Here is a 25,142-nt window from a genome sequence, read left to right as displayed (position 1 = left end):
TAGCCCTCACAGCACACCACGCTGCGGGCAAATTGACTTCATTTAATCCTACCAGTCAGCAGAACCCAGCTTCCTCAGGACTTTTACCCCAAGATTTGCTTTACACTTTTTTTTTTAACTTTTAATTTCACAAGTGACACATAGTTCTCCTCTTATTGAGAAAAAGAAACAGTTGGAACATTGTCATGCATGACATCCTCCGTGAGTGTGGCTTCAGGCAACCATGCTGCTTGTGTCCCTTCTGAGCCCTTCTGCACAGTCATGTTCCCGTGAGAGACACAGTATGGTTCTAAGATGTCTGCTTTCATGTAAACATGATCGTGGTCTGGTGGTCTTGCCCCTGTGGTTGGAGATCTGGGCTCTTGGCAGTTTCTCAATGTACCTCATGGCAGCCTCTTAACCTCCTTGTGGGTGTGGGTGAGTGCAGGATTAATGCACACAACACCCAGCCCCCATGTGACCAGCACGGGAGCCCCTGGCCAGATTAGGCCGTGGTGCGTCGTGGGTCGTCCTGAGCAAGAGGCAACCAGAGTGGGAGTGTTTCACTGTTCTAGCAGTGGTATGTGTAAGCTGGTCAATTCTGGCTGAGTGCCAGTCTTATATGGCTGTTTCATTAGGGTCATAGCTTAGCCACTGGGGCTGCACCACTGACTGGGTGGCTTATAAACAACATGAATTTATCTCTCACAGTTGTGGGGGCTGGGAAGTCCCAAATCAAGGTGCCAGCATGATTGTCTTCTGGGGACGGCCCCCTTCCTGGTTTTATAGATGGTGCCTTTTCCCTATGTCCTCACATGAGTGAGGGGGAAGAGGGAGCTCTGTGTGGTCTGTTTTGTAAGAACACTAACCCCATTCCAGAGGGCTTCATGACCTCCCAAAGTCCTTACCTCCCAATACTATCATCTTTGGGGGTTAAGATGTCAACATATGAAATCTTGGTTGGGGGACACACACCTGGAGGTTACAGTGGGTAGACACTGAGAAGTTGGGTTGTAGAGTCCTAGGGTAGAAAGCCATTTATTTGTGTGGGGGGGGTGGGCATATATATGTAGCAGTTGTTAGATTATACACACAGTTGACCTTTGAACAACATCTGCTTGAACTGTGTGGGCCCTACTTAACACATGGATTTTTTTCAATAAATACAGTACAGGACTGTAAATGTATTTTCTTTATGATTTTCTTATATTTTTTTAAAGATTTTTTTTTTAATTTATTTTCAGCATAACAGTATTCATTGTTTTTGCACCACACCCAGTGCTCCATGCAATCGGTGCCCTCTCTAATACCCACCACCTGGTTCCCCCAACCTCCCACCCCCTGCCCCTTCAAAACCCTCAGATTGTTTTTCAGAGTCCATAGTCTCTCATGGTTCACCTCCCCTTCCAATTTCCCTCAACTCCCTTCTCCTCTCCATCTCCCCTTGTCCTCCATGCTATTTGTTATGCTCCACAAATAAGTGAAACCATAGGATAATTGACTCTCTCTGCTTGACTTATTTCACTCAGCATAATATCTTCCAGTCCCGTCCATGTTGCTGCAAAAGTTGGGTATTATCCTTTCTGATGGAGGCATAATACTCCATAGTGTATATGGACCACATCTTCCTTACCCATTCGTCCGTTGAAGGGCATCTTGGTTCTTTCCACAGTTTGGCCACCGTGGCTATTGCTGCTATAAACATTGGGGTACAGATGGCCCTTCTTTTCACTCCATCTGTATCTTTGGGGTAAATACCCAGTAGTGCAATTGCAGGGTCATAGGGAAGCTCTATTTTTAAATTCTCCACACTGTTTTCCAAAGTGGCTGCACCAACTTGCATCCCCATCAACAGTGTAAGAGGGTTCCCTTTTCTCCACATCCTCTCCAACACATGTTGTTTCCTGGCCATTCTAACTGGTGTAAGGTGGTATTTTATTTATTTGATAGAGAGAGAGAACAAGAAAGGGAACATAAGCAGGGGGAGTGGGAGAGGGAGAAGCAGGATTCCTACCCAGCAGAGAGCCCAATGTGGGGTTTGAACCCTGGACCCCGGGATCATGACCTGAGCCAAAGGCAGACTCTTAATGACTGAGCCACCCAGGCATCCCTCTTTATGATTTTCTTAATTTTTTTTTTCTTATCTTCGTCTTACTTTCTTGTAAGAATACAGTATGTTGATACATACAGCATACAAAATGTGGGGTGAATGTTTATGTTATTGGTGAGGCTTCTAATCAACAGCAGGCTATCAGTAGTTAAGTTTTACTTAACTTAGTTATATATAAACAAAGTCCCAGTTATACTCAGATTTTTGGCTGCGTAGGATGCTGGCACCCTAACCCCTGTGGTGTTCAACCACCAACTGTGTACATGTATCTAAAACCGCCACCTAGGTCAAGCCTTAGAAATTTCCAGACTGAAGAACATTCCCTTACGGCGCCTCCCAGTCAGTAACCACCCCTCCTCTCTCACACACACACATCTTTTGACCATGCCATGCAGGGACTGATGTGCTTGTCCTTGAACTTTGCAGAGCTGGGTTCAGGCGGCCTATGCGGCTCCTGCATCTGCAGGGCCACAACTATCTGGGCAGCCCTGCTGAGGGTGGCTGCGGTTCCATTCTTGTGCTCTCGTGCTGTGTATCTCGTGGACGCTGATGGTTTACTTCTCTGTCCCCTTCTTAATGGCACTTCTGGTTTTTAACTGCGGTGATCCTCCTCATGTGTGAGCACATCTGCTTTCTTTTCTGTAGGTCATACACCAGGAGTGATGTTCTTGAGAATAAGTGTAGGTGTAGCTATAGTAGATTTCCACCACAGTTACCTAAGTAGTCGTATCAGGTGTGTGCGCTGCTATGTGTTAACAGACACATCCGGTTTCTCCCAGCTGCATACCAAATTATGCTCCTGTACTGTACTGTTTCTCTCACTTTGCTTTTTTTTTTTTCTTTTTTCTTTTGTGAAGTGAAGTGAAAGTGTATTAAGTGAAGGTGAGAACAGGAAGGAAAGAAAAAAGCTCTCTAGAGGAAGAGGGATTCTAATTGGGCTGCCAATCAGTCTTTCATGGTCAGTCTTTTATAGGAAACCGACCAGGGAACTGAAATCTTTGATTTTACCACTGATGATTACTTCTCCTTTGAATATCTCATCTCTGATATCTAAGGCAAACGCGGTCGTCTGCTTCTGTTCCCTTATCTCTGGTTTCCTCACACCTCAGCATTTCTGGGATTTTGGGTAAGCCTAACATGTAGCCCCCTACCTCTCTCTCCCTACCTGGCCCTGCCTGTCCCTTACTCATTTTTCTTGTTTACAGCATTCCTAAAGGTAACCCTGAACCCATTAGCAGTCACTCCCCATCTCTTCCAACTGTCCTTTTCCCCTACCCCAACTCTAAAGCAGCCATGAATCTAACTTTCTGTCTGTCTAGAGTTGCTTATTCTGGACAGTTCATATACATGGAATTACATATAAGGGTGTTACACACAACTAATGAATCATTGAACACTGCATCAAAAACTAATGATGTATTTTATGTTAGCTAATTGAACATAATAAAAAAATAGAAAGCTACTGACCAAAATCGGAAAATAAAATAAAATAAGAAGTAAAAAAAAAATAATAATAATAATGAGGGGTGCCTGGGATGTTCAGTTGGTTAAGGCTATTTAAGGTTTCTTTCTCTCACATTCTAGGCAACTTTTAAATTTTTGACCTGATGGTGAAAATATCTAGTAATTTGTATTCTTTGGCACCACAAATGTGATGAATCTCACTGTTTTTTCAAGTTTCCTCTTACGTCCTTTAGGGAAATTACAGAGCTGTTTACAAATTACAAAACCTATCCTTTTTGGTTTCAGGTTTATTGAGGTCTATTATATTGTTTCTCCTTTTGTGTGTGGTTTCAGTGGGAGAACCGATCAACTTTGAGGCTTGGGAGTGGCTCCACAAGGTGGTGGGGGATAGCAGATGCACGCTGGTGGACACGTGGTGGCAGACAGGTGAGAGTCCCCGAGGAGAAGGGGCCCGGGCATGCCTTCGGAACCTGGTGCCAGGATCACTCGCAGTGTATGATAGCACGTGAGAACATGTGGCCGAGCCCGAGTCTTGGAGGGTCAAGTGGGAGTGAGGCTCTGCGATTGCCATCCAACACCGCTAATGCCTCAGCCCCTCAGCACACGTGGTGGTTGGAAATCCCAGTGTCTGGAGTGAGAGGCAGAGCCAGGCTGAGGGATTCCAGCTAGAGGACTCGGGATATGTAATGACGTCTCTGAGCCTTGGGTTCCTCATTTGTGAAGTGGGGGTGCTCCACTACAGGCCCTATGAGGATGGAGGGAGGTGATAGAACTGTTTTATGTTGTCTGAGGCCTGATAGGTAGTAGGTGCTTAGCTAAACGGTCATTTTCCTGTTGGGCCCGCATGCCCAAAACAAGTACAACTGATGCAGATGGGCCGACTATAAGGGACCAGAGTCTAAATTTAGATTTTAGTGGGAAAGCCCTTTGTTTTTCTCTGCCATTTGGTTTTTCTCTGCCCTCTGTCCTCTGGGGTATCTGACTTACTGGGATGTTCAGGGCAAGAGACCACCACTGATGTAATACATGTAGCCAGCTGGGATCTTGTTCTTCAAGAAGCCAGAAAGTGAGGGAGTGCAAATAGCTCCATTCTCCATTTGGGAAGGCTCAGAATGGAGGCTTTCTGCAACTGAGTCTCCTGAGGCATTTCCATGCAGGCTGAGAGAGGGAAGTGCCAAAGAAAATACTTGAGAACAGAACTGTGGGCATTGCTTTTCATTGTTTAGAGTGTGGGGGTGGGGAGCACTGGCCCAGAAGCAGTTCATTTCCTCTGTCTTCCTGTGCAAGCAGGTGGACTCTGTCCTTTTCTGCAGAGCTGAGGATGAGGGGAGGCAGCACCTGTCTCTGTGGAGTGCCCCGGCTCCTGGGACTGACCCCTCCGCTTTGGGCCCACATCTTAATTTCCATAGAACCCAAGTCTGGTCTTGCCTCAGAAAGATATCTTTGTGTCACTGGGGGCCAAATAGAGATAAACACCCATCGCCCACCTGGGGACAGCACTTGTGTGTCCATTGCGGACCCCTGATGGCATGTCTAGATAAACATCTCAGTAGTTCCTGGGTCCAGTGTGCACTTCTTCTCTATTTTCCCTGCAGAAACGGGTGGTATCTGCATTGCGCCACGGCCCTCAGAAGAAGGAGCAGAGATCCTCCCTGGCATGGCAATGAGGCCCTTTTTTGGCATTGTCCCAGTGCTCATGGACGAGAAGGTAAGGCCTGGTGGAGGCATCCCCTTCCTGTGTGCTTGCCCTGTTGAGCTCCTGGTGCTCCTGTATGCTTTCCTGGCCTCCCCTGCCCACTATCTCATGTCACACAGGCCCAGCTCTGGTGGGTGGCAGAAGGGTGAGTGTTCACTGCAGCGTCTCCTCAAGGACGCACACTTGAAATCCCTGCGTAGAGTGAGCCCTGGTCCTCCTGGACCTCCATCTCAGGCTGGATTCTTGCAGAGGAGAAGGGCAGTTCCTTTTGGGGCACGCTTGTCATTTTTTACATTTCTGTTTTCACGTATTTCTCTGGTACTTCCATCTCTCATTTCTCAGAAGAACATTATTAGTTCTTTGCTTCTCAAGCAGAATCTTTGCGTTCTCTCACACATGGGTCTCTGGGTCCACAGGGAAACGTCGTGGAGGGCAGTAATGTCTCTGGGGCTCTGTGCCTGTCCCAGGCCTGGCCAGGCATGGCAAGAACCATCTATGGAGACCACAAGAGATTCATGGAGGCCTACTTCAAGCCTTACCCAGGTGAGCCAACTAAAATGGATTTTATCATGCGTTTCTCCACACCCTGGGGATCATAGGCTCAGAAAACGTCTTTAAGGTAATGATGACTGAGTGTAGTGTGGTAACACTTTGGAGTTGGAGTCCTGCCCCTCCCCCTCAGCTCCCTGAGCCTCCTGGTCTCTGGAGTGGGCAGGGTCCCTGGGGTTGAAGTGGGGCTGCATGCAGAGCCTGAAGCACCCACCCCTTGGTGTGCCCACCACACCTTAGGCTACTAGGAAGGAAGAATGAAGAAACCACTCCAGAAAACTGGCCTGATGTCTAACTGCAAGTTTTCTTCTGGCTTACTTTTTATTTTTTTCCTGGTTTGCTTTATGTCATTGGGCTGGAAGGTTATATACACATTGTGCCTGTTGGAACCCTTCATTTTCATTCTCAAGTTTGTGAATGAGCCTCACTTTGGGGGATGCTTCGGTGTGCTCTTTGCCTATCATCTACTCCTCAGATGTTTGCAGCTGTGATGTGGTCAGAACTCTGCCGATTCGGAGCCACTGCCCTTTCTCTAGCACACAGCCAGATGGTACCATCTAGAAAAGTGTCTCTGCAAGGGATTGGCAGAAGGGTGGAGAGGCAGGAAGTCAACAGAGCTGGGGTTTTGGAGATTTCTTCCATAGAGTGAGGTCAGGGTGTGTGTCTTGCTGTGTCCCTCATGTACGGATGGGAGCCCTGCTCGGTCCTGGTTCAGAGGTATTGCTGCTGAATACCTCTGCATACCTCTGAATACCGCTGCACCCCATTGTGGTGCAGGCCACTACTTCACTGGTGATGGGGCGTACCGGACAGAAGGCGGCTACTACCAGATCACAGGGCGGATGGACGACGTCATCAACATCAGCGGCCACAGGCTGGGGACTGCAGAGATCGAGGACGCAATGGTGAGCACAGTTGGGCCTCCTTTGCTTGGGTAGCTCCGGGAGGCCTTGGATTGACCTATGTGCTAACTCAGGCAGATGGTTCATCTGCATGTTTTGTCTTGTGTTCTAAATAGGCTAACCATCCTGCTGTGCCAGAGACCGCTGTCATTGGCTATCCCCATGACATCAAAGGAGAAGGTGAGCGCCCACCAAAGGTGCTCCTCATTCCTGGTCACACACACTGTGGCACTTTGTAAAAGGAATGGACTCTGGGAATGGGTGGTCAGGGTTTTGTATGCATCAAGCTGTTGCTTTCTTCTGTCCCAGGTAGAGACTTTGGGTGAGGGGACTTGATAGCATGTATGTTAGACAAGGGTCAGATTTCTGAAATGTCTTAGTTCTGCTGTCCTTTAAGGGCACACATCCACAGGAGCTAGGACCTAGTGGGCCTCTGCTGTTCTTGGGAATTTCCTCCTCTGTCCACGTGTGCATGGCAGCTCATTTATGGAGGGTGCCCATGAAATACACTGTCCTGCTCACAGCATCTCCTTGCACGTGCCTGGGCACAGTGCCCCGGGCAGCTGCCATGGGGGCTGGCAGTCAGGCCCTGGTGTGGGCCCTTGTGCAGCTCTGGGATTCTTTTTGGAAGAATCTGACCTGTGGTTTCCACTGCAGCTACTGAATGATAACCAGAATAGTCTTTATTTGAAGACACCCATTATTCTAAAGTCTCCCAGTGTCTAAGTGGGTGGGTCTGGGCAGGGACAGGGTCACCTGAGTATTGTAATGCCCAGTGCATGGTGGTCACACTCACTTGGCCTGGTGTGACCTGGATGCTTGCTGACTATATGCCACACTGCTGGGCAGGCCATCCTACACTGCCTGGCCAAGCACCCTGGGAAGGGCTCTTGCCCTCTTGCTGTCAGGGGCATCCTCTGTTTCAGCATGCCCTAGGGTCATCAGCCTTCCTGCCACATTTGTGTGCTACAGTTCCATTAACTACTCAAACACCTTATCTAAATTGACCCACTGTAAAATTTAATATTCATGTAAACACTTTTTAAAAAACGACTTTATTTACTTGTCAGAGAGACAGAGGGAAAGAGGGAAGGAAAGAGAAAGAGATTGAGAGCACAAGTAGGGGGAGTGGCAGGCAGTGGGAGAAGCAGGCTCCCTGCTGAGCAAGGAGCCCAGTGTAGGACTTGATCCCAGAATCCTGGGATCATGACCTGGGCAGAAGGCAGACACTTAAGAGATTGACTCACCCAGGCATCCTATTTGAACACTTGAAAACTCATTTTTCACTTTCCCTGGGAAGCATATGTCCATGAGGCTGGCCTCTTCCTTAGCAGGAGACTGGAATGCATGAGAGCAGTCAGCGGTAGGAAGGAAAGGAGGGAGGGGATGGGGAGGGAGGGAGGGGATAGAAACAGGTCCTCTCATGTGAGACTCAGAGGCCTTGGGTCAGCTTGCATCCCCGTTAGCAGAAGCCACAGCCCAAGTCACTCTGGGATCAGTAGGCCTTCTACTGCCCATCAGGCTGCTGGGGAGAATGTCTGTATCATGCTTATGATGATACACATTTTTCTGATTTCTGACGCATTTGAGCACCTATGCATTCATAATACATGAACAGCAATAGCTGTTGGTTACCTCTTTATTCCCACTCCCTGTGTTTGCACGTGGTCTGGCTGAGGAGAATTCCTCATCTGGTCTTGTCTGATTAGGACCCAGACTTGGCGAGGAACAGAAGTCCCTGCCTCATAGAGCTTACACGCTGGAGGGTCAAGGTGTGGAGGGGAGAGTCAGACAATAGGGAGTAAACACAAGCAATGAGGAAACTACATAATAGGTTAGGTGGTGTGTGCCATGGGGAGAATTAATTAAGATGGGATTGGATTGGTGCAGGTATACACAGGCTGAATGTATGTAGGGACTTCATGTCTGCAAGGGGCACTGTAGGTCCTTGAGGGAAGATAGGCTGTTCACAGTGCTGCTGGGATGGCTTATGTGGAGGAACAATGGAATTCAATCTCTGTGTCTCACATATGCAAGATTATCCCAGGTGGATTGAAAAGAAATGTAGAGTCCTGTGAGAACCACTGTTAATCCTTTCTGGAACATGGTAGGCTATTGACAAACGAAACCTAGTGTTTCTGCTAAAATATGGGTTGGTCAGCACTGCCCAGTCAAGCTTCCAGCCAGGATGGAGCTCGCTGTCCAGGACAGTAGCTACAAGCTACAGATGGCTCATGCCACCCAGGAACTACATGTTAACCTTAATTTCATTTACATTTAAATAGCTACTGTGGCTAGGGCCCACCATTTTGGACACATACCCATAGGATTAGTGGCACGTGCTATGTTCTCATGCACCATGTAAAAGGATTGGGTAGTATGTCTCCTGTGAACCCACATTATGGGCTACTTCACAGGCACAAGTGTAGCAGGAGAGGTTAAGTCACACCTCCAAGGTGACATCCCCTTCCAGTCAACACCAGAGCCGAAGGGAGCTCTCATCTACATGTTGACTTCGCTGCGCTGCTCATAAGAGCTCTTAGAATCGCTTCCACTTTGAGAAGGAAAAAAAAAAAAAGAATCGCTTTCCACTTTGGATGAAATGGAAATGCATCTTTAGGGCTAAAGGAAGAGGTTGTTACAGGTCACCAATACATGATTTATAGTTCCTTAAGATATATGATGACTGTGTACAATGCTCTGCCTTGGGAGATGGTTCGTGGTTGAACACATCCCAAACCTTTGACTCCTTTCAGTTGCATTTGCCTTCATCGTGTTGAAGGACAACACAGGTGACACAGACGCGGTGTTGAAGGAGCTCCGATCTGCAGTGGCCACCAAGATCGCCAAGTACGCCGTGCCCGATCAGATTCTGGTGAGTGGCACCTGGCCCTCAGGTGTGCTGGCACTGTGTTGTAAGCCTCCTTCTCTACTCCCACAAGTAACAGCCAACAGTGACCCCTTCCATCAGCAGCAAAATGGAGGTTAGCTATTGGTTTCCTGGGAAGTAGGTGGGGAAGGTGAGTTGCTGCATCCTCAGAGAGAGGGGGTAGGCCAGAAGACCTCACAGCCAATGTTTACAAAGCTCACCTGTCCACAGGATCATGCTGGGGAGGATTAGGTGCTCTCTAACTTTGGCATGCAGAGGCCAGTTATAGGAGCAGGGCTGGGTGGCAAAGAAAATCAGAGATTTTACTTATGTATCTTTTACATGTTTTTGTTTAAATTCCATTTAGTTAACATACAGTGTAATATTAGTTTCTGATGTACAATGTAGTGATTAGACACTTCCATACATCACCTGGTACTCACCATAACCAGTGCACTCCTTAATCTCCATCACCTACATAACCCACCCCTGCCCACCTCCCCTCTGGTAACCATTAGTATGTTCTCTATAATTAAGTGTCTGTTTCTTGGTTCACATCTCTCTCTCTGTCTTTCCCCTTTCGCTCATATATTTTGTTTCTTAAATTCCACATATGAGTGAAGTCATATTGTATTTGTCTTTCTCTGAATGAGTTATTTTTGCTTAGCACTATATTCTCCGGTTCCATCCATATTGTTGTCAGTGATAAGATTTCATTCTTCTTTATGGCTGGGTAGTACTCCATTGGATGGATGGATGGATGGATGGACGGACGGATGGATGGACGGACGGACGGATGGATGGATATCACATCTTCTTTATCCATTCATCAGTCAATGGACACTTGGGCTCCTTCCATAGTTTGGCTGTTGTTGATAATGCTGCTATAAATATCAGGGTACACGTACCCGTTCAAATTAGTGTTTTTGGATTCTTTGTGTAAATACCTACTAGTGTGACTGCTAGATTGTAGGGTTATTCTATTTTTAAATTTGAGGAACCTTTATACAGTTTTCCAGAGTGGCTGCACCAGTTTGCATTCCCACCAACAGTGTAAGAAGGTGCCCCTTTCTCCACATCCTTGCTAACTTCTGTTGTTTCCTGAGTTGTTGAGGTAAGCCATTCTGACAGGTATAGGTGATACCTCATTGTAGTGGTGATTTGTATTTCCCTGATGATGAGTGGTGTCAAACATCTTTTCATGTTGGCCATCTATTGGCCATCTGTATTGACTTCTTTGCAAAAATGTCTGTTCATGTCTTCTGCCCATTTTTTAAATTGGATTGTTTTCTGGGTGTTGAATTTGATAAGCTCTTTATAAATTTTGGATACTAACCCTTTATCAGATATGTCATTTGTGAAACATCTCCCATTCAGTAGGTTGCCTTTTTTTTTTTTCCAACTGGAAACAAGTAATATTATTTAAAACAAATAATAAACAGCATATAGAACATGAAAAGATAAAATAAGAGTTAATATGTACCAGAGAGAAAGAATATATGGGGCAGGGGATGACACACTCTAGGGGGGCATTGGGGTCGGGCTCTCCCTGGTGCAAAAGTTTTTATTTTGATGAAGTCCAAATAGTTTATTTTTGCTTTTCTTTTCCTTGCCTCAGGAGACCTATCTAGAAAGAAGTTCTATGGCTTATGTCAAAGAGGTTACTCTCTGTGTTCTCCTCTTGGATTTTTATGGTTTCAGGACTCATATTTAGGTCTTTAATCCATTTTGAATTTATTTTTGTGTGTAGTATAAGAAAGTGATCCAGTTTCATTCTTTTGCATGTTGCTGTCCAGTTTTCCCAATACCATTTGTTGCAGAGATGGTGGTCTTCTTCCCATTGGTTATTCTTTCCTGCTTTGTTGAAGATTCATTGACCATATAGTTGTGGGTCATTTCTGGGTTCTCAATTCATCTATGTGTTTATTTTTGTGCCAGTACCATACTGTTTTGATCACTACAGCTTTGTAATATAAGTCGAAGCCTAGAATTGTGATGCTTCCCGCTTTGCTTTTCTGTTTCAAGGTTTCTTTGGATATTTGGGGGTCTTTTGTGGTTCCGTATAAATTTTAGAATTGTTTGTTCTAGTTCCTGTGAAAAATGCTATTGTATTTTCACAGGAATTGCATTAAGTGTGTAGTTGGTTGGGTAGTATAGACATTTTAACAATATTTGCTCTTCCAATCCATGAGCATGGAATGTCTTTCCATTTCTTTGCGTCATCTGCAGTTTCTTTCATCAGTGTTTTATAGTTTTCACAATACACATCTTCAAACATTTTTGGTTAGGTTTATTCCTAGGTATCTTTCTGGTTTTGGTGCAGTTATAAATGCGATTGATTCTTTAATTTCTCTTTCTGCTGCGTCATTATTGATGTATAGAAATGAAACAGATTTCTGTATTTTGATTTTGTATTCTGCGACTACTGAATTCATGTATCAGTTCTTGCAGTTTTTTGTTGGAATCTTTTGGGTTTTCTACATAGAGTATCATGTCATCTGCAAGTAGTGAAAATTTTATTTCCTCCTTGCTGATTTGAATGCCTTTTATTTGTTTTTGTTTGATTGCTATGGCTAGGACTTGTAGTACTATGTTGAGTAACACTGGGGAGGATGGACATCCCTGTCTTGTTCTTGGCTGTAAAGGAAAAGCTCTTAGTTTTTCCCCACTGAGAATGATATTAGCTGTGAGTTTTTTGTATAGGGCCTTTATAGTGTTGAGGTCTGTTCCCTCTAACCCTACTTTGTTGAGGTTTTTTATCATGAACATACTGTATTTTGTCAGATACTCTTTCTGTACCTATTGAAATTGAAACCTTTCTTTTATTAATATGGTATATCACATTGAACACATTTTTATCATGAACATACTGTATTTTGTCAGATACTCTTTCTGTACCTATTGAAATTGAAACCTTTCTTTTATTAATATGGTATATCACATTGATTTGCAAATATTATACTACCCTTGCAACATAGGAATAAATCCTACTTGATAATGGTAAATGATTTTTTAAATGTATTGTTTGCTAGTCTTTTATTGAGAATTTTTACATCTATGTTCACCAGGCATATTGACCTTTAGTTCTCTTCTTTAGTGGAGTCCTTTTTTCTCTTTGGATTTAATAAAGTTTTATTTTCCAAAATGTACAGGTGGTGGGATCTGTTCATGCATGTTTACCAGCAGCAGGGGCATCTCCACCCTTGGTATTTCTGGTGTAAATTACTTGAGTTCTGTGCTTTGAAACAAGATTTTAATGAGTCCTTTACTAAGGATCCCCCGAACAACTGCCCTGGCCAGGGACCTTGAATCTTCAGTCTCCCAGAGACAACAGCAGGAGTCATAAACTTATAGTTGGGAACTTGCTTACAGAGATTGTCATATGTCACTTTTTCAAGCAAGACCAGGTTATTGAGCTTGTCCCAAACTTTGTCTTTGGACCCCTTTTTTCTGGCCCGACTCCTGGATTTGTTCATTGGGTCTTTATCTTTTTTGGCTGACTTCCCAGCATCTTTCTTCTTCTTGTCCTTGGGCAGCATGGTGAAGTTCAGAGAACAGCAGCCACACTGCAGCCTGGCTAAGATGTCAGACAGTAAGTTTAGTGGAATCTTTACCTGGTTTTGGAAGTTTTCCTTCCTTTTATATTTTATGGAATGATTTGGGAAGAATAGGTATGAACTCTTCTTTAAATGTTTGGTAGAATTTGCCTCTAAAGCCGTCTGGGCCTGTTGAGAGATTTTTTTGAGAGATTTTTGACTGCAGACTCAATTCTTTGCTGGTGACCAGTCTGTTTAAGTATTCTATTTTTCCTGCTTCAATTTTGGTAATTTATATGTTTCTAGGAATTTATCCGTTTATTCTAGGTTGTCCAGTTTGTTGGCATACAGCTTTCCATGATATTATAATATTGTTTTCTTTCTGTGATGTTCGTTGTTATTTCTCCTCTATCATTTGTGATTTTATTTGAGTCCTTTGTCTTTTCTTTTTGGTTGTCCAGAAGTTTATCAGTTTTATTTTTTCAAAGAGACAGCTCTTGGTTTCATTGACCTCTCCTAGTGTTTTATTTTGTTTTTTTTTATTATGTTCAGTGAGACAACATATAGTACATCATTAATTTTTAATGTAGTATTCAACAGTTAATTAACTGGGTATAGCACCCAGTGCTCATCACCACACATGCTCTCCTTAATATTCATCACCTGGTTAACCCAGCCCCCGAACCCTTCCCGTCTGAAACCCTCAGTTTGTGTCCTAGTATTTTTTTTATTTTCTATATAATTTATTTTTCCTGTGATCTTTATTATTTCCTTCCTTTTGCTGGATTTAGGCTTCATTTGTTGTTCTTTCTTTAGCTTCTTTGGGTTTAAAGTTAGGTTGTTTATTTGAGATTTTTGTTTCTTTTTTTTTTTTAAGATTTTATTTATTTATTTGACAGAGAGAGATCACAGTTAGTCAAAGAGGCAGGCAGAGAGAGAGAGGGGAAGCAGGCTCCCTGCTGAGCAGAGAGCCCCATGTGGGGCTCGATCCCAGGACCCGATCATGACCTGAGCTGAAGGCAGAGGCTTTAACCCACTGAGCCACCCAGGCGCCCCAAGATTTTTGTTTCTTAATGTAGGTCTGTATTGTTAGATACTTCCCTCTTAAGACTGCCTTTGCTGTATCCCAGAGGTTTTGTACTGTTGTGTTTTCATTTTCATTTGTTTCTATGTTTTATTTTTCCTTTTATTTCCTGGTTGACCCATTCATTGTTTCATAGCATGCTGTTTAACCTCCATGTATCAGTGATTTTTCCAAAGTTTTTCTTGTGGTTGATCTCTAGTTTCAAAGAATTATGATAAAAAAAAAAAAAGTGCATTGTATGATTTCAGTTTTTTGTGTTTATTGAGGCCTGTTTTGTGACCTAATATGTGATCTATTCTGGAGAATGTTTCATGTTCACTTGAAAAGAATGTGGGGGCACCTGGGTGGCAAAGTGGGTTAAGCCTCTGCCTTCAGCTCAGGTCGTGATCTCAGGGTCTTGGGATCAAGCCTTGCATCGAGCTGTCTGCTCAGCAGGGAGCCTGCCTCCCCCTCTCTCTCTGCCTGCCTTTCTGCCTACTTGTGATCTCTGTCAAATAAATAAATAAAATCTTAAAAAAAAAAGAAAAGAATGTGTATTCTGCTGTTTTAGGATGGAATGTTCTGAATATATCTGTTAAGTCCCTCTGGTCTAGTGTGTCATTCAAAGCCACTATTCCATTATTGATTTTCTGTTTAGATGATCTGTCTATTGGTGTATGTGGGATGTTAAAGTCACCTACTATTATTGTATTGTTATCAATTAGGTCCTTTATCTTTGTTATTTTTTAATAAATACTTGGGTGCTTCCATGTTGTGGGTGTAAGTATTTACAATTGTTTATCTTCTTATTGGAAATCCCCTTTATGCTTATATAGTGTTCTTCTTTGTCTCTTGTTACAATCTTTGTTTTAAAATCTATTTTGTCCAAGATAAGTATTAGTAGATGTTTCTTCACCCCCTCACTTTCAATCTGCAAGTGTCTTTAAGTCTAAAATGAGTCTCTTTTTAGCAGCATATAGATGGATCTCTTTTTTTATCCATTTTGGCACCATGCACGTTTTGATTGGAGTGTTTGGTCTGTTTAAAACAGAGTAATTATTATTGCTTTCATTTATTTATTTGAGAGAGAGAGAGAAAGAGAGAACATGCAGAAGTGGGGGGAGGGGCAGAGGGAGAGGGAGAAGCAGACTCCCTGCTCAGCAAGTATCCCAAAGCAGGGCTCAATCCCAGAACCCTGAGCTCATGACCTGAGGCCAAGGCAGATGCTTAACTGACTGAGCCACCCAGGTGCTGCGATTCAGAGTAATTATTGATAGACACGTATTTATTGCCATTTTATTACTTGTTTTGTCATTGTGTCTAGAGATTTTCTCTGATCCTTTTTTGTCTTTGTCACATTTGGTTTCTCCTTTGCACTCAAAGAGTCCCTTTTAAAGTTAAAAATAGAACTACCCTACAATCCAGCAATTGCACTACTATGTATTTATCCAAATGATACAAACATAGTGATTTGAAGGGGCACGTGCACTGCAATGTTTATGGCAGCAGTGTCCACAACAGCCAAACTATGGAAAGAGCCCAGGTGTCCATCAATAGATGAATGGATAAAGAAGTGGTGTGTACACACACACACACACACACACACACACACTGGAATATTACTCAGCCATCAAAAAGAACGAAATCTTGCCATTTGCAGTGATGTTGATGGAACTGGAGGGTACTATGCTAAGCAAAAAAGGTCAGTCAAATAAAGAAACACCACATGATTTCAGTTATATGTGCCATTTAAGAAACAAAACAGAGAAACTTAGTGGAAGGGAAAGAAAAAATATAAAATGAAGATAGAGGGGGAAGAAAACTATAAGAGATACTGATCTAGGAAACAAACTGAGGGTTGCTGGAGGGGAGGTGGGTAGGGGGAATGAGTAACGGGGTGATGGGCATTTAGGAGGGCACTTGATGTAGTGAGCACTGGCTGTTATATGCAACTGATGAATCACGAAATTCTACTCTGGTATAACTAATGATACAGTATATGTTAACCAAATTAAATTTAAATAAAGAATTTTAAAAAAGAGTCCCTTTTAATATTTCTTGCAGGGTGGGTTTAGTGGTCACAAACTCCTTTAGTTTTTGTCTGGGAAACTCATTATCTCTTACTCTGTTCTGAGTCACAGCCTTCCTGGATAGAGTATTCTTAGCTGCAGATTGTTCCATTCAGACTTTGAATATATATACATACATCTATATATATATATCTATATGTCTATATATAGATATATGAATATATGAATACACACACACACACACACACGTGGTTTCTGGACACATCTGGTGTCAGTGCGGAAAACACACCAGACCCCTATCTGAGGGAGTCTATGTTGGGAGTCAGGTCTGGGGAAGAGTGGGGCCACCTTTCCAGTCCCATTAGGTTTCCACTCCTTTCTTTATTAACATTTTCCCCACAGTCTTCGTTGGTTCAGAGCAGGTCCGTGGAGGTAGGAGTGGCCCCGGGCTCATCTGGTATTACACAAATTCAAGCTGTTGGCCTGGAACAGAGTTTCAGGGATACCTGAACTCCCATAGGTGAACTCACCCCTCTCAAAGATGGGTTACTGTTAAATAAGCTCAAAACACAGCTCTTCGCATATTCCTATTGACATTAAGGGGGCCATGATTGTTTGAAAATGTTAAATGCTAAATTTTCAAACACTGAACAAGACCACATTTTCTCTATAGTAGCTCTTACCTCTTATGTCAGCAAAAAGCAACCTTGGGCTGGGCCAGTGGGTGGAGACGAGTTGCCATGGCATATGCATAGTTCTGTTGCTACTGGGGACCCCTCAGTAGCAAATGGGAGACAGAGGTATCGTCAGTGAGGCAGACATGGGTATGGGCAGACCCTGCCTGAAGAAGGGCTTCAGCAAAACCCCTAACATATGGTTGATCCTGACCTTTGGGTTGATATTAGTTTATGTCCAGACTGTAGGAAGAAAAAAAAAAAAAGAGAACACAGGCCTTCATGTTCTCTAGGTTTGTTCTGGCAGCTCAGTCATTCATTCCTGAGTCCCGAGTGAGGGTGTCATCCCTGGGGCAGAACCTTTTCTATCCCAACACAATTGGATGCTTCTGGGAGTCTGGGTACCACCCAAACTTGAATTCTGTATCTCTTCCGCCAGGTAGTGAAGCGTCTTCCAAAAACTCGGTCTGGAAAAGTCATGCGGAGGCTCCTGAGGAAGATAATCACAGGCAGAACTCAGGATCTGGGGGACACGACCACCCTGGAGGACCCCAGTGTCATCACAGAAATCCTGAGTGCCTACCAGAAGTACAAAGACAAAGCTGCCTCTCAGTGATGGCCTCTAATCAAGACCCAGTGCCTATACCCTTAACTGTCCTTCCAGAATGTAGCTCTCAGATTTGCTCATTTCCTACTGTCTCAGAAGCAGTCCTCTCCCAGAGCATAACCCATACTGCCCCGGTGTGAAGTCTGTGCTAAGCCCTGCCTTCTTACTGCTGAGAACCCATGAAGAGGTACTATGAGACATGCTTAGCATTTGTTTCCCCTTGTCCTGGATTTGGTTTCCCGGAATGAAAATCACTGTCATCTCCATTTCTGTGTCACCTCCTGGCAGCACAGGAAGGGGAAAAGCCTGGTAACATGTACCTGCTCAGATGACTGAGAACTAGAAGCAATCATGTTTTTTTCCCCAGATGCTTCTAGATACAAAAGGCAGAAATTTTATTTTTACACTTTTATATTTTGGAAGAATGTACAAATACACACATGTAGTATGTGGATTTACATGCACATGCTCTTTATAACATTTAGAATTGGGAGAATCTTTTGTGCCTCTGCTCATGGGAAAATATGAAGAGGGTCAGAGGGTACATTTTTAATGTTTGGCATATTGGGGAATCTGTATTGGAAATGTTTTACCTCTGTCTAAATATAGCTATCTTGAGAACTTTCAAGCTTGTAGCATCCTTTTTTTTTTTTGGTATATATTTCTATTTCCCTTGGTTTATGTATAATAAAATCTAACTCTTAAAATTGACAGTATGAATGTGCTCTGATTTTAGTTCTAGAACCATTCATGTATTGTTTCTCCAAGCTGTGAAGTGGAAAGTTTTCCCTTTCCACTTTGGATGCCTCTTGGTAGGAAGTCAACATGCCCCAAATATGTGGGGATGTTCAGGGAGGGAAGCCAATGAAAACTCAGGTGACTCCTCATTACGGCACTAATTTGGCTAGATACGGATCCTTGAAAACTGCCCATCCTTCATTCTGTGGTTGGTATGTTCCAAGGATGAGACTTGGAACTCTGAATCAAGTCTCTCTCTCTTTTTAAAGTATGCCTTAAGTCATCTAACATTAACAAGGTGATATAAATCATTAGGTTGCAAATTGTTAGGTTGTTTATTTATTAGCTAAGCATGCAGGGGCCAATGGCATGGAGTACAGGTGACAGCAGCTTGCTGAGCTGGGTTCTTGGGAACAGGGAAAGGTTTTTCTTATCTATACCCCATGTTATATGGTGCCTTGCAGCTGTGTAGGTGTTTAAGGGGTGTCTGGGGTACTCAACACCTACTGTGGATCACAACTGTGCTTGCTTCTCTCTGATTAGATGTGTATGCCTATCACACTAACAGGGTAGCCATTAGCTGTAGCTCGCAGATATACTGAGTGATGGTCCGTTCTCTGTTGCAAAGCAACAAGCAGTGCTTAGGAATAGAGACCTGTGGCATGTGCGGTGGCCCTGGTGGACTGTAGTTATGGCACTATTTATGAAATGGCTTGGATATATAAAACTTGGACAGTGACCAGCACAGTTCAAATAAAGCTTTATTTTGTTCATTCTCTTCTCTCTGTGGTGATATTTTTGATCAAATAATGCTATTGTTGTTGTTGAATATAATCCTAAGGACAAACTGGAAGGGTCCTATTAATTCCAAAGAGAACACTTAAAAAGCCATTTGGGAGGAAATCTATTATAGGGAGGAAATACAGACTAAGAGCTCACCTATCTCAGACTGTTATTTGGTAAACCTACTGGTGTCTAGATTGCTGTGCTATCCAATACACTAGTTCTACGTAGTTCTTTAGGTGTAAGTAAAAAATATATATAGAGAATAGAATGGAATAAAATAAAATACTCTGTTCCACAGTGACAGTAGCCACAGTTCACATGCTCAGTAGCCATGTGGCCAGTAGCTACCAGATTGGACAGGATGGACAACAACATTCCCACCATCGCACAGAGTTCTGGTGGTGGTTGCTGCTCTGGAACACCCAACAAGAACGAGGAAGCAAAAATGATCTCAGGGTCACAGACTGCCTCCATGAGCAGCACAGGCTTGCCTTGACTCAGGGTTATCCTTTCCCTAGATGTTGAGGGATGAGAAGAGTGGGCAGCTACAGTGAAAGAGGAGACATCCAGGGGTGTGGAAACAGGGTTGGACTGGGATCCAGAGATAGCTAATCTCAGTGTTAAGGGTGTCTCCAGGCCAGCATGACTGACAATAACCATAAATCCCAGAAGCAAATTCTATTCAGATTCAAAAAAAAAGCAGTATGTGATGTTGTTGAAGAATAATTCTCATTTAGAGCAGCTAAAAGAAAACAAAAGTTGTGCTCAAAGGGAAAAGTTCAGCTATTCAACATAATTTCTAAAGGGCAAATGTCCATATTAAATAAAATAGAAAAAAAGAAATCACGGCTAACATTCATGACATAAGTGCACAGTATTTATCTAAAGAGAGGTCGTGAGTTGGTTCAGGTGAATGCTCATCCCTGGTTAACTCACCACAATGAGTTCATGGTGAAGAAAAGGGAGTGTGAATTCTCATGCAGTTTCCCTGGCCTGACTGGAGAGAGGGCTGTGGAATTAACATGAGCTCTTGGTTGTTGTAGAGCTGACTTTGCACCCCCTGCACGGACCACCCTTGTCTGGCTCCACCCTTGATCCCCAAGCTCAAACCAAAGGTGTGGCCCCTTCCTGCAAGAGCTTTGAAGAATATTAACTGCATTTTATTTTTATTATTTTATTATTATTTCTTAAGGTGCTTTACTGTTGACCTCTGCGTAGCTCTATGAACTGTTATCTTGGATTGGGTTAAGAAGCCTAAATCCAGGCCAAGAGGAAGCTTTCCTGGAGGTAGTGCTTTTGGAGGGTGTGGTGATGCCAAATTGAGTTGTAGTGACCTCTAACTGGAGTTCTGTAAGTTTTCCCTTCATCAGTTTGGGAATTTTGTTGTATAATATGAATAGACCAAATAAATACATAATTTCTGGGTCTGTGAATACCAACCATCTTTGGTTTTTACAGTATTATTTTTTATTGGCTTGTTTTTATTCATCCCACTTGGGCTCTGTAGGGTTAGATCTGTAGCTTGATATCCATCTTAATCAGTTTTGGAAATACCTCACTCATGACAGGAATCCATCAAATCCTAAAGGAGAACACAGGCAGTAACCTCTTTGATGTTAGCCACAGCAACATTTTTCAAGACACATCTCCAAAGGCAAAGGAAACAAAAGCAAAAATGTACTTTTGGGACTTCATCAAGATCAAAAGCTTCTGCACAGCAAAGGAAACAAAACAAAGAGGCAACCCATGGAATCGGAGAAGATACTTGCAAATGATACTACAGACAAAGGGCTGATATCCAAGATCTATAAAGAACTCCTCAAACTCAACACCCAAAAAACAGAGAGTCACATCAAAAAATGGGCACAAGACATGAACAGACACTTCTCCAAAGAAGACATACAAATGGCTAGCAGACACATGAAAAATTTTCATCATTAGCCATCAGGGAAATTCAAATCAAAACCACATTGAGATATATCCTTACACTACTTAGAATGATTAAGATTAACAAGACAGGAATCAACAAATGTTGGAGAGGATGTGGAGAAAGAGGCACACTCTTACATTGTTGGTGGGAATGCAAGTTGGTGCAGGCACTTTGGAAAATAGTGTGGAGATTCCTCAGAAAATTAAAAATAGAGCTACCCTATGACCCTCTAATTGCACTACTGGGTATTTACCCCAAAGATACAGATATAGTGAAAAGAAGGGCCATATGTACCCCAATGTTCTTTGCAGCAATGTCCACAATTGCCAAACTGTGGAAAGAACCAAGATGCCCTTCAACAGAAGAATGGATAAAGAAGATGTGGTCCATATATACAATGGAATATTAGCCATCAGAAAGGATGAACATTCAACTTTTATATCAACATGGATGGGATTAGAGGAGATTACGTTGAGTGAAATAAGTCAAGCAGAGAAAGTCAATTATCATATGGTTTCACTTACTTGTGTAACATAAGGAATAATAGGGAGAACATTAAGAGTAGGAAAGAAAAAGTGAATTGGGAAATTGGGAGGGGGAGATGAACCATGAAAGACTGTGGACTCTGAGAAGCAAACTGAAGGTTTTAGAGGGGAGAGGGGTGGTGGGATGGGTGAGCCTGGTGATAGGTATTAAGGAGGGCAAGTATTGCTTGGAGCACTAGATGTGGTACACAAACAACGAATCGTGGAACACTGAAAAATAAAATAAAAAATAAATTCAACATTAAAAAAAGAAAAAGGAAATACCTCACTCATTGTCTCTTCAAATACAGTTTTCATCTATTTGGTCTCCTTTTTTGCAGATCCCGAACTTCCCATATGTTGGAACATCTCACCTTCTGTTTTTTAGATCTCTTACTGCTTTTATCTCCTGTGTTCTGAAAGTAGAGCCTGAGATGAGGGCCTACATGTGGGTGATTTGCTTAGGAATGGGTCTCTTAGGACAGTGCAAGCAAGTGTGGCATTGGGTCAACCAGCACTTTGAACCACTGCTCCATTCCCCATGACTCAGTAGGGATCTTAACCAGTGTGTCTATGACCCAGTTCAAAATGAGCTGTTTGAAACTCCACATGGCCTCTCAACTTTCTCCTCTGGAGTCTGCAGATGCACTCAGGAAAAAGTGGCTCCTGGCACTGGGATCATCTCCCTGAGTCTCTGTCCCCCAAAAAGCCCTCCTGTCCGCTGCCCTGGTTTATAAGTATCAGAGTACCATTTTTGTTCTCACTAACCTTGCTCTTCGGAGGGAAAAGAGGGGTAAGGAAAAAAAAAAAGGAGCCTCTGTTTCTACACTCTTTTGCTCAGTTGTCCAGATTCCTCTTCTCCCTATCTTAAGGATATGTAGAGAATAGGGGATACCCCCAAATTTGTTCCCAATCAGCCATGTCAGAGGCAAGATGTGACCCTCCAAGTGCACCCCCAGGGAGTTCCATCACAGTGGTCTTTGCAGAATGTGAAGGGGAAGTTCCTGTCTGCACTAGTCTTTATTCCAAATAGCAGAGAAGGAGCTGGTTAGTGCCCCTGGGGCTTGCAACAAAGCGTACCAACTATGACCAAGGAGGTGACAAACCAGAGGGCAAAAATCTGAGGTAAAGTACACCTAGAAAGAGCAAATGGGAAGAAAGCCAGGTTCTGGCTGGCCTAGAACATCATCAACAAACTGGAAAGTACCAAGGAGTTCAGAATGTCTGCTGGAATAGATGACCTGCCAACTTCCTTTGCAGACAAGGTGGAATTTTCCTGGTTAGAGCCACCAACTGGGTAACTGTGTCTAGTCTCCTTGCTACTGCAGACCAAACTTTTGCTGAGCAGCCTTCTGGAAGCACAGTCTCATTTTGGGCTGATTCTTTCCCAAAGAAGGACATCACTTCAGCCAAGCACACATCTGTTTATTCCTGAGCCATTGAAACACTTAACTTTTATACATTTGCACAAAAAGGCAGAGCAGAAATTGTCCAAAGGGAAATAACTGGTTGTTTTCAAGAAAGGGTTTCTGGATGTAATGAAATGTAATTAACGAGTGACCTGTGTCAACCAGGATACGTCAGTGCTAAGATTCCCAAGGAAACGATGGTGCAGATGAGCTCATTTCTTAACAGAGGTAACAATAATGAATGTCCAGGTCTATGTAGATGCTGACTGGTGAATGTCTTTCCTACTGAGCAACTTTTCCTACCAAGTCAGGGTTGACCCTAAGAATCCTCATTAGGGTAATTAAGGCACTTTTCTCCAGTCAGCTTACTAATAATCCTATCTCTCCCCTTGCCTACTTCTCACTGGGGCAGACATCATTCGATGTGCCATCCCCACCCTGCTCATGCCTATGCCACCTAGTCTCCTCTCTCATTCCTCCCTGCCCTGCATAGTCAGTGGAACATGGGACCCAGTCCTCTAACATGGCAATCAGACGTGAGCATCTCATCAAAGTTGGGAACATCAGAGTCTGCTTCCAGGAATCTGGAATGCAGATAAAGAGAGTTAGTTAAAGATATATAAAGAGTTAGTTAAAGATATCTGCAGATAAAGAGAGTAGTTAACTGGTGGGACACCTGAAATGGAAGGTCATGGAGAGCTGGGCTTGAGGCAGTAATTGTCTGCATGGGCATGTCCAAGCAGAGAATGCTGGCATATGAGATAGGATGTGTTTAGGAGCAAGCACATACTGCTCAGCTGACTGACCTTGGATATACAAGGGGTGGTTTTCCTCATGTAACCCAGAAGCCCAGGGCTACATGGTTACTGGCAAGAGTCAGCAGCCTAGGTTTTCTGTTCTCATAGTGTTGTCTTCTAGACCTCAGGGTGATTTTCCACTGTCACAAAGATGCTACTGCCATTCTAAGTATAACTCTGGGGTCAGAGCAGGATAAGAAAGGGCAGGACCCTATCACTCCTTTTAAATTTTTATTTTTGGAAAAGCAAGAACATTTCCTAGAGGCTAAAAGAAACCCGAGATTTCTCCTTTTAACTCAAGGCCATATTGTAGCCTGTGTCACTGTATTCAGCTCTAATAAAAGGCATCAAGGACAAAGACAGTCCCATAACAAGGCATGTCACCAAATAACACAGGGATAAGAGACAAAACACAGTGGGGTACCAGGGAGGTTGAGAAGAATACTGCTCCTGTTTTTCCAGGTTCTCGTACCAGTTCCTGTGAGGCTGGGCTGCACTTTGTTTTGGAGTTCCATGGGATATCCCCATATCCTTCTAATAAATCCCTCCCTCATCTTAAGTGGACTTTTGTGAATGTCTGTGTCTGGCAACTGGTTGATCTCTAAGATAATTTTCTACTCTAAACAAGCAATTCTACATTCTCTAACTTTATGCTCTCCACTGTCCCACCTGAGCTGACACCAGAGCTTCCCATTCCAACACAACAACTTAGCTTGAAATCCTGTTTGGAGCAGGTCACTCCTGCTCTCCTGGATGCAGGGCGGGAAGAAGGGCTCAGTCCATCGCTGTTCTTCTTCACCCCTTTAGAGTGTCTTTTAGATGATTCTCCTTCATTACTCACAACCTTGAAATCTACCCTGGTCACCCTCTTACTGATCAATCCATAGACACCCCATGCTTCCCTCTTAAGCCTGTTTCTTGTCCTCTTCCATCCCCTCAACCTGCCCGTTATAATCCTACTTAACCAAGGCCTGGTTCACTGGTCACTTCCTCCATGAAATCTTCTCTGGGCACTGCTACCTGATGGGACTTGCTCCTTGTGGCCCTCAATGCACTATGTAGTTCCTCCATGGCCCTGTTTTAGATTGGTTATTATGCTAATCTTCCCTCTGAGATTATAATATGTCTGCACATTGGCTTACCTTATTTCACCTTTGTTTTGTCACAGCACTTGGCTAAGTGCCTAAAAGGCTTTCAAGAGATATCTACAAAAGGAATGGAAACAGTATAGGATAGGGAAAAAGCACTGGACTAGAAATAGGGAGCATTCCCTATGTCCACTGTACTGGACACAGGGAAATAGGAAGCAAATAGAGAGCTAGTTTAAGCCATGAGGCACCCTACTGGCTGCTCCCTCAGCATCACTGTCGCTCCTTCCCTGCTGGCAGAACCCTGATTTGTTGAGATAAATAACTTCCATGCGGGTCAGAGTTTCAATGCAAGTGAGCTTCATCCCCACTCTCAGGGTGCATGAGGGTG

At 43.5% G+C, this 25,142-nt stretch overlaps 1 protein-coding gene and 1 pseudogene across 2 annotated transcripts in view; one reads left to right on the top strand and one right to left on the bottom strand.

Annotated features, from left to right (window-relative positions):
* LOC111141441 (acyl-CoA synthetase short chain family member 1) overlaps positions 1-18,924 on the top strand; it is a 59,719-nt gene extending 40,795 nt beyond the window's left edge. Inside the window, exons 8-14 of one of the 2 annotated variants that reach the window (XM_022494000.1) lie at positions 3,887-3,979; positions 5,149-5,261; positions 5,666-5,792; positions 6,576-6,703; positions 6,817-6,880; positions 9,457-9,575; positions 17,312-18,924. In XM_022494000.1, the coding sequence (XP_022349708.1) occupies positions 3,887-3,979; positions 5,149-5,261; positions 5,666-5,792; positions 6,576-6,703; positions 6,817-6,880; positions 9,457-9,575; positions 17,312-17,488 (821 nt within the window). In that variant the 3' untranslated portion in view covers positions 17,489-18,924. The remainder of the gene's footprint in view (positions 1-3,886; positions 3,980-5,148; positions 5,262-5,665; positions 5,793-6,575; positions 6,704-6,816; positions 6,881-9,456; positions 9,576-17,311) is intronic. The other variant, XM_022494001.1, reaches the window with a different exon arrangement.
* On the bottom strand, positions 12,736-13,108 carry LOC111141442 (annotated as a pseudogene).
* Positions 18,925-25,142: the final 6,218 nt, after the last annotated feature.

Source organism: Enhydra lutris, unplaced genomic scaffold (genome assembly GCF_002288905.1).
Source record: "Enhydra lutris kenyoni isolate GAN:26980312 unplaced genomic scaffold, ASM228890v2 scaffoldscaffold6, whole genome shotgun sequence".
NCBI lineage: Eukaryota > Metazoa > Chordata > Mammalia > Carnivora > Mustelidae > Enhydra > Enhydra lutris.
This window is presented reverse-complemented; position numbering and strand designations above follow the sequence as displayed.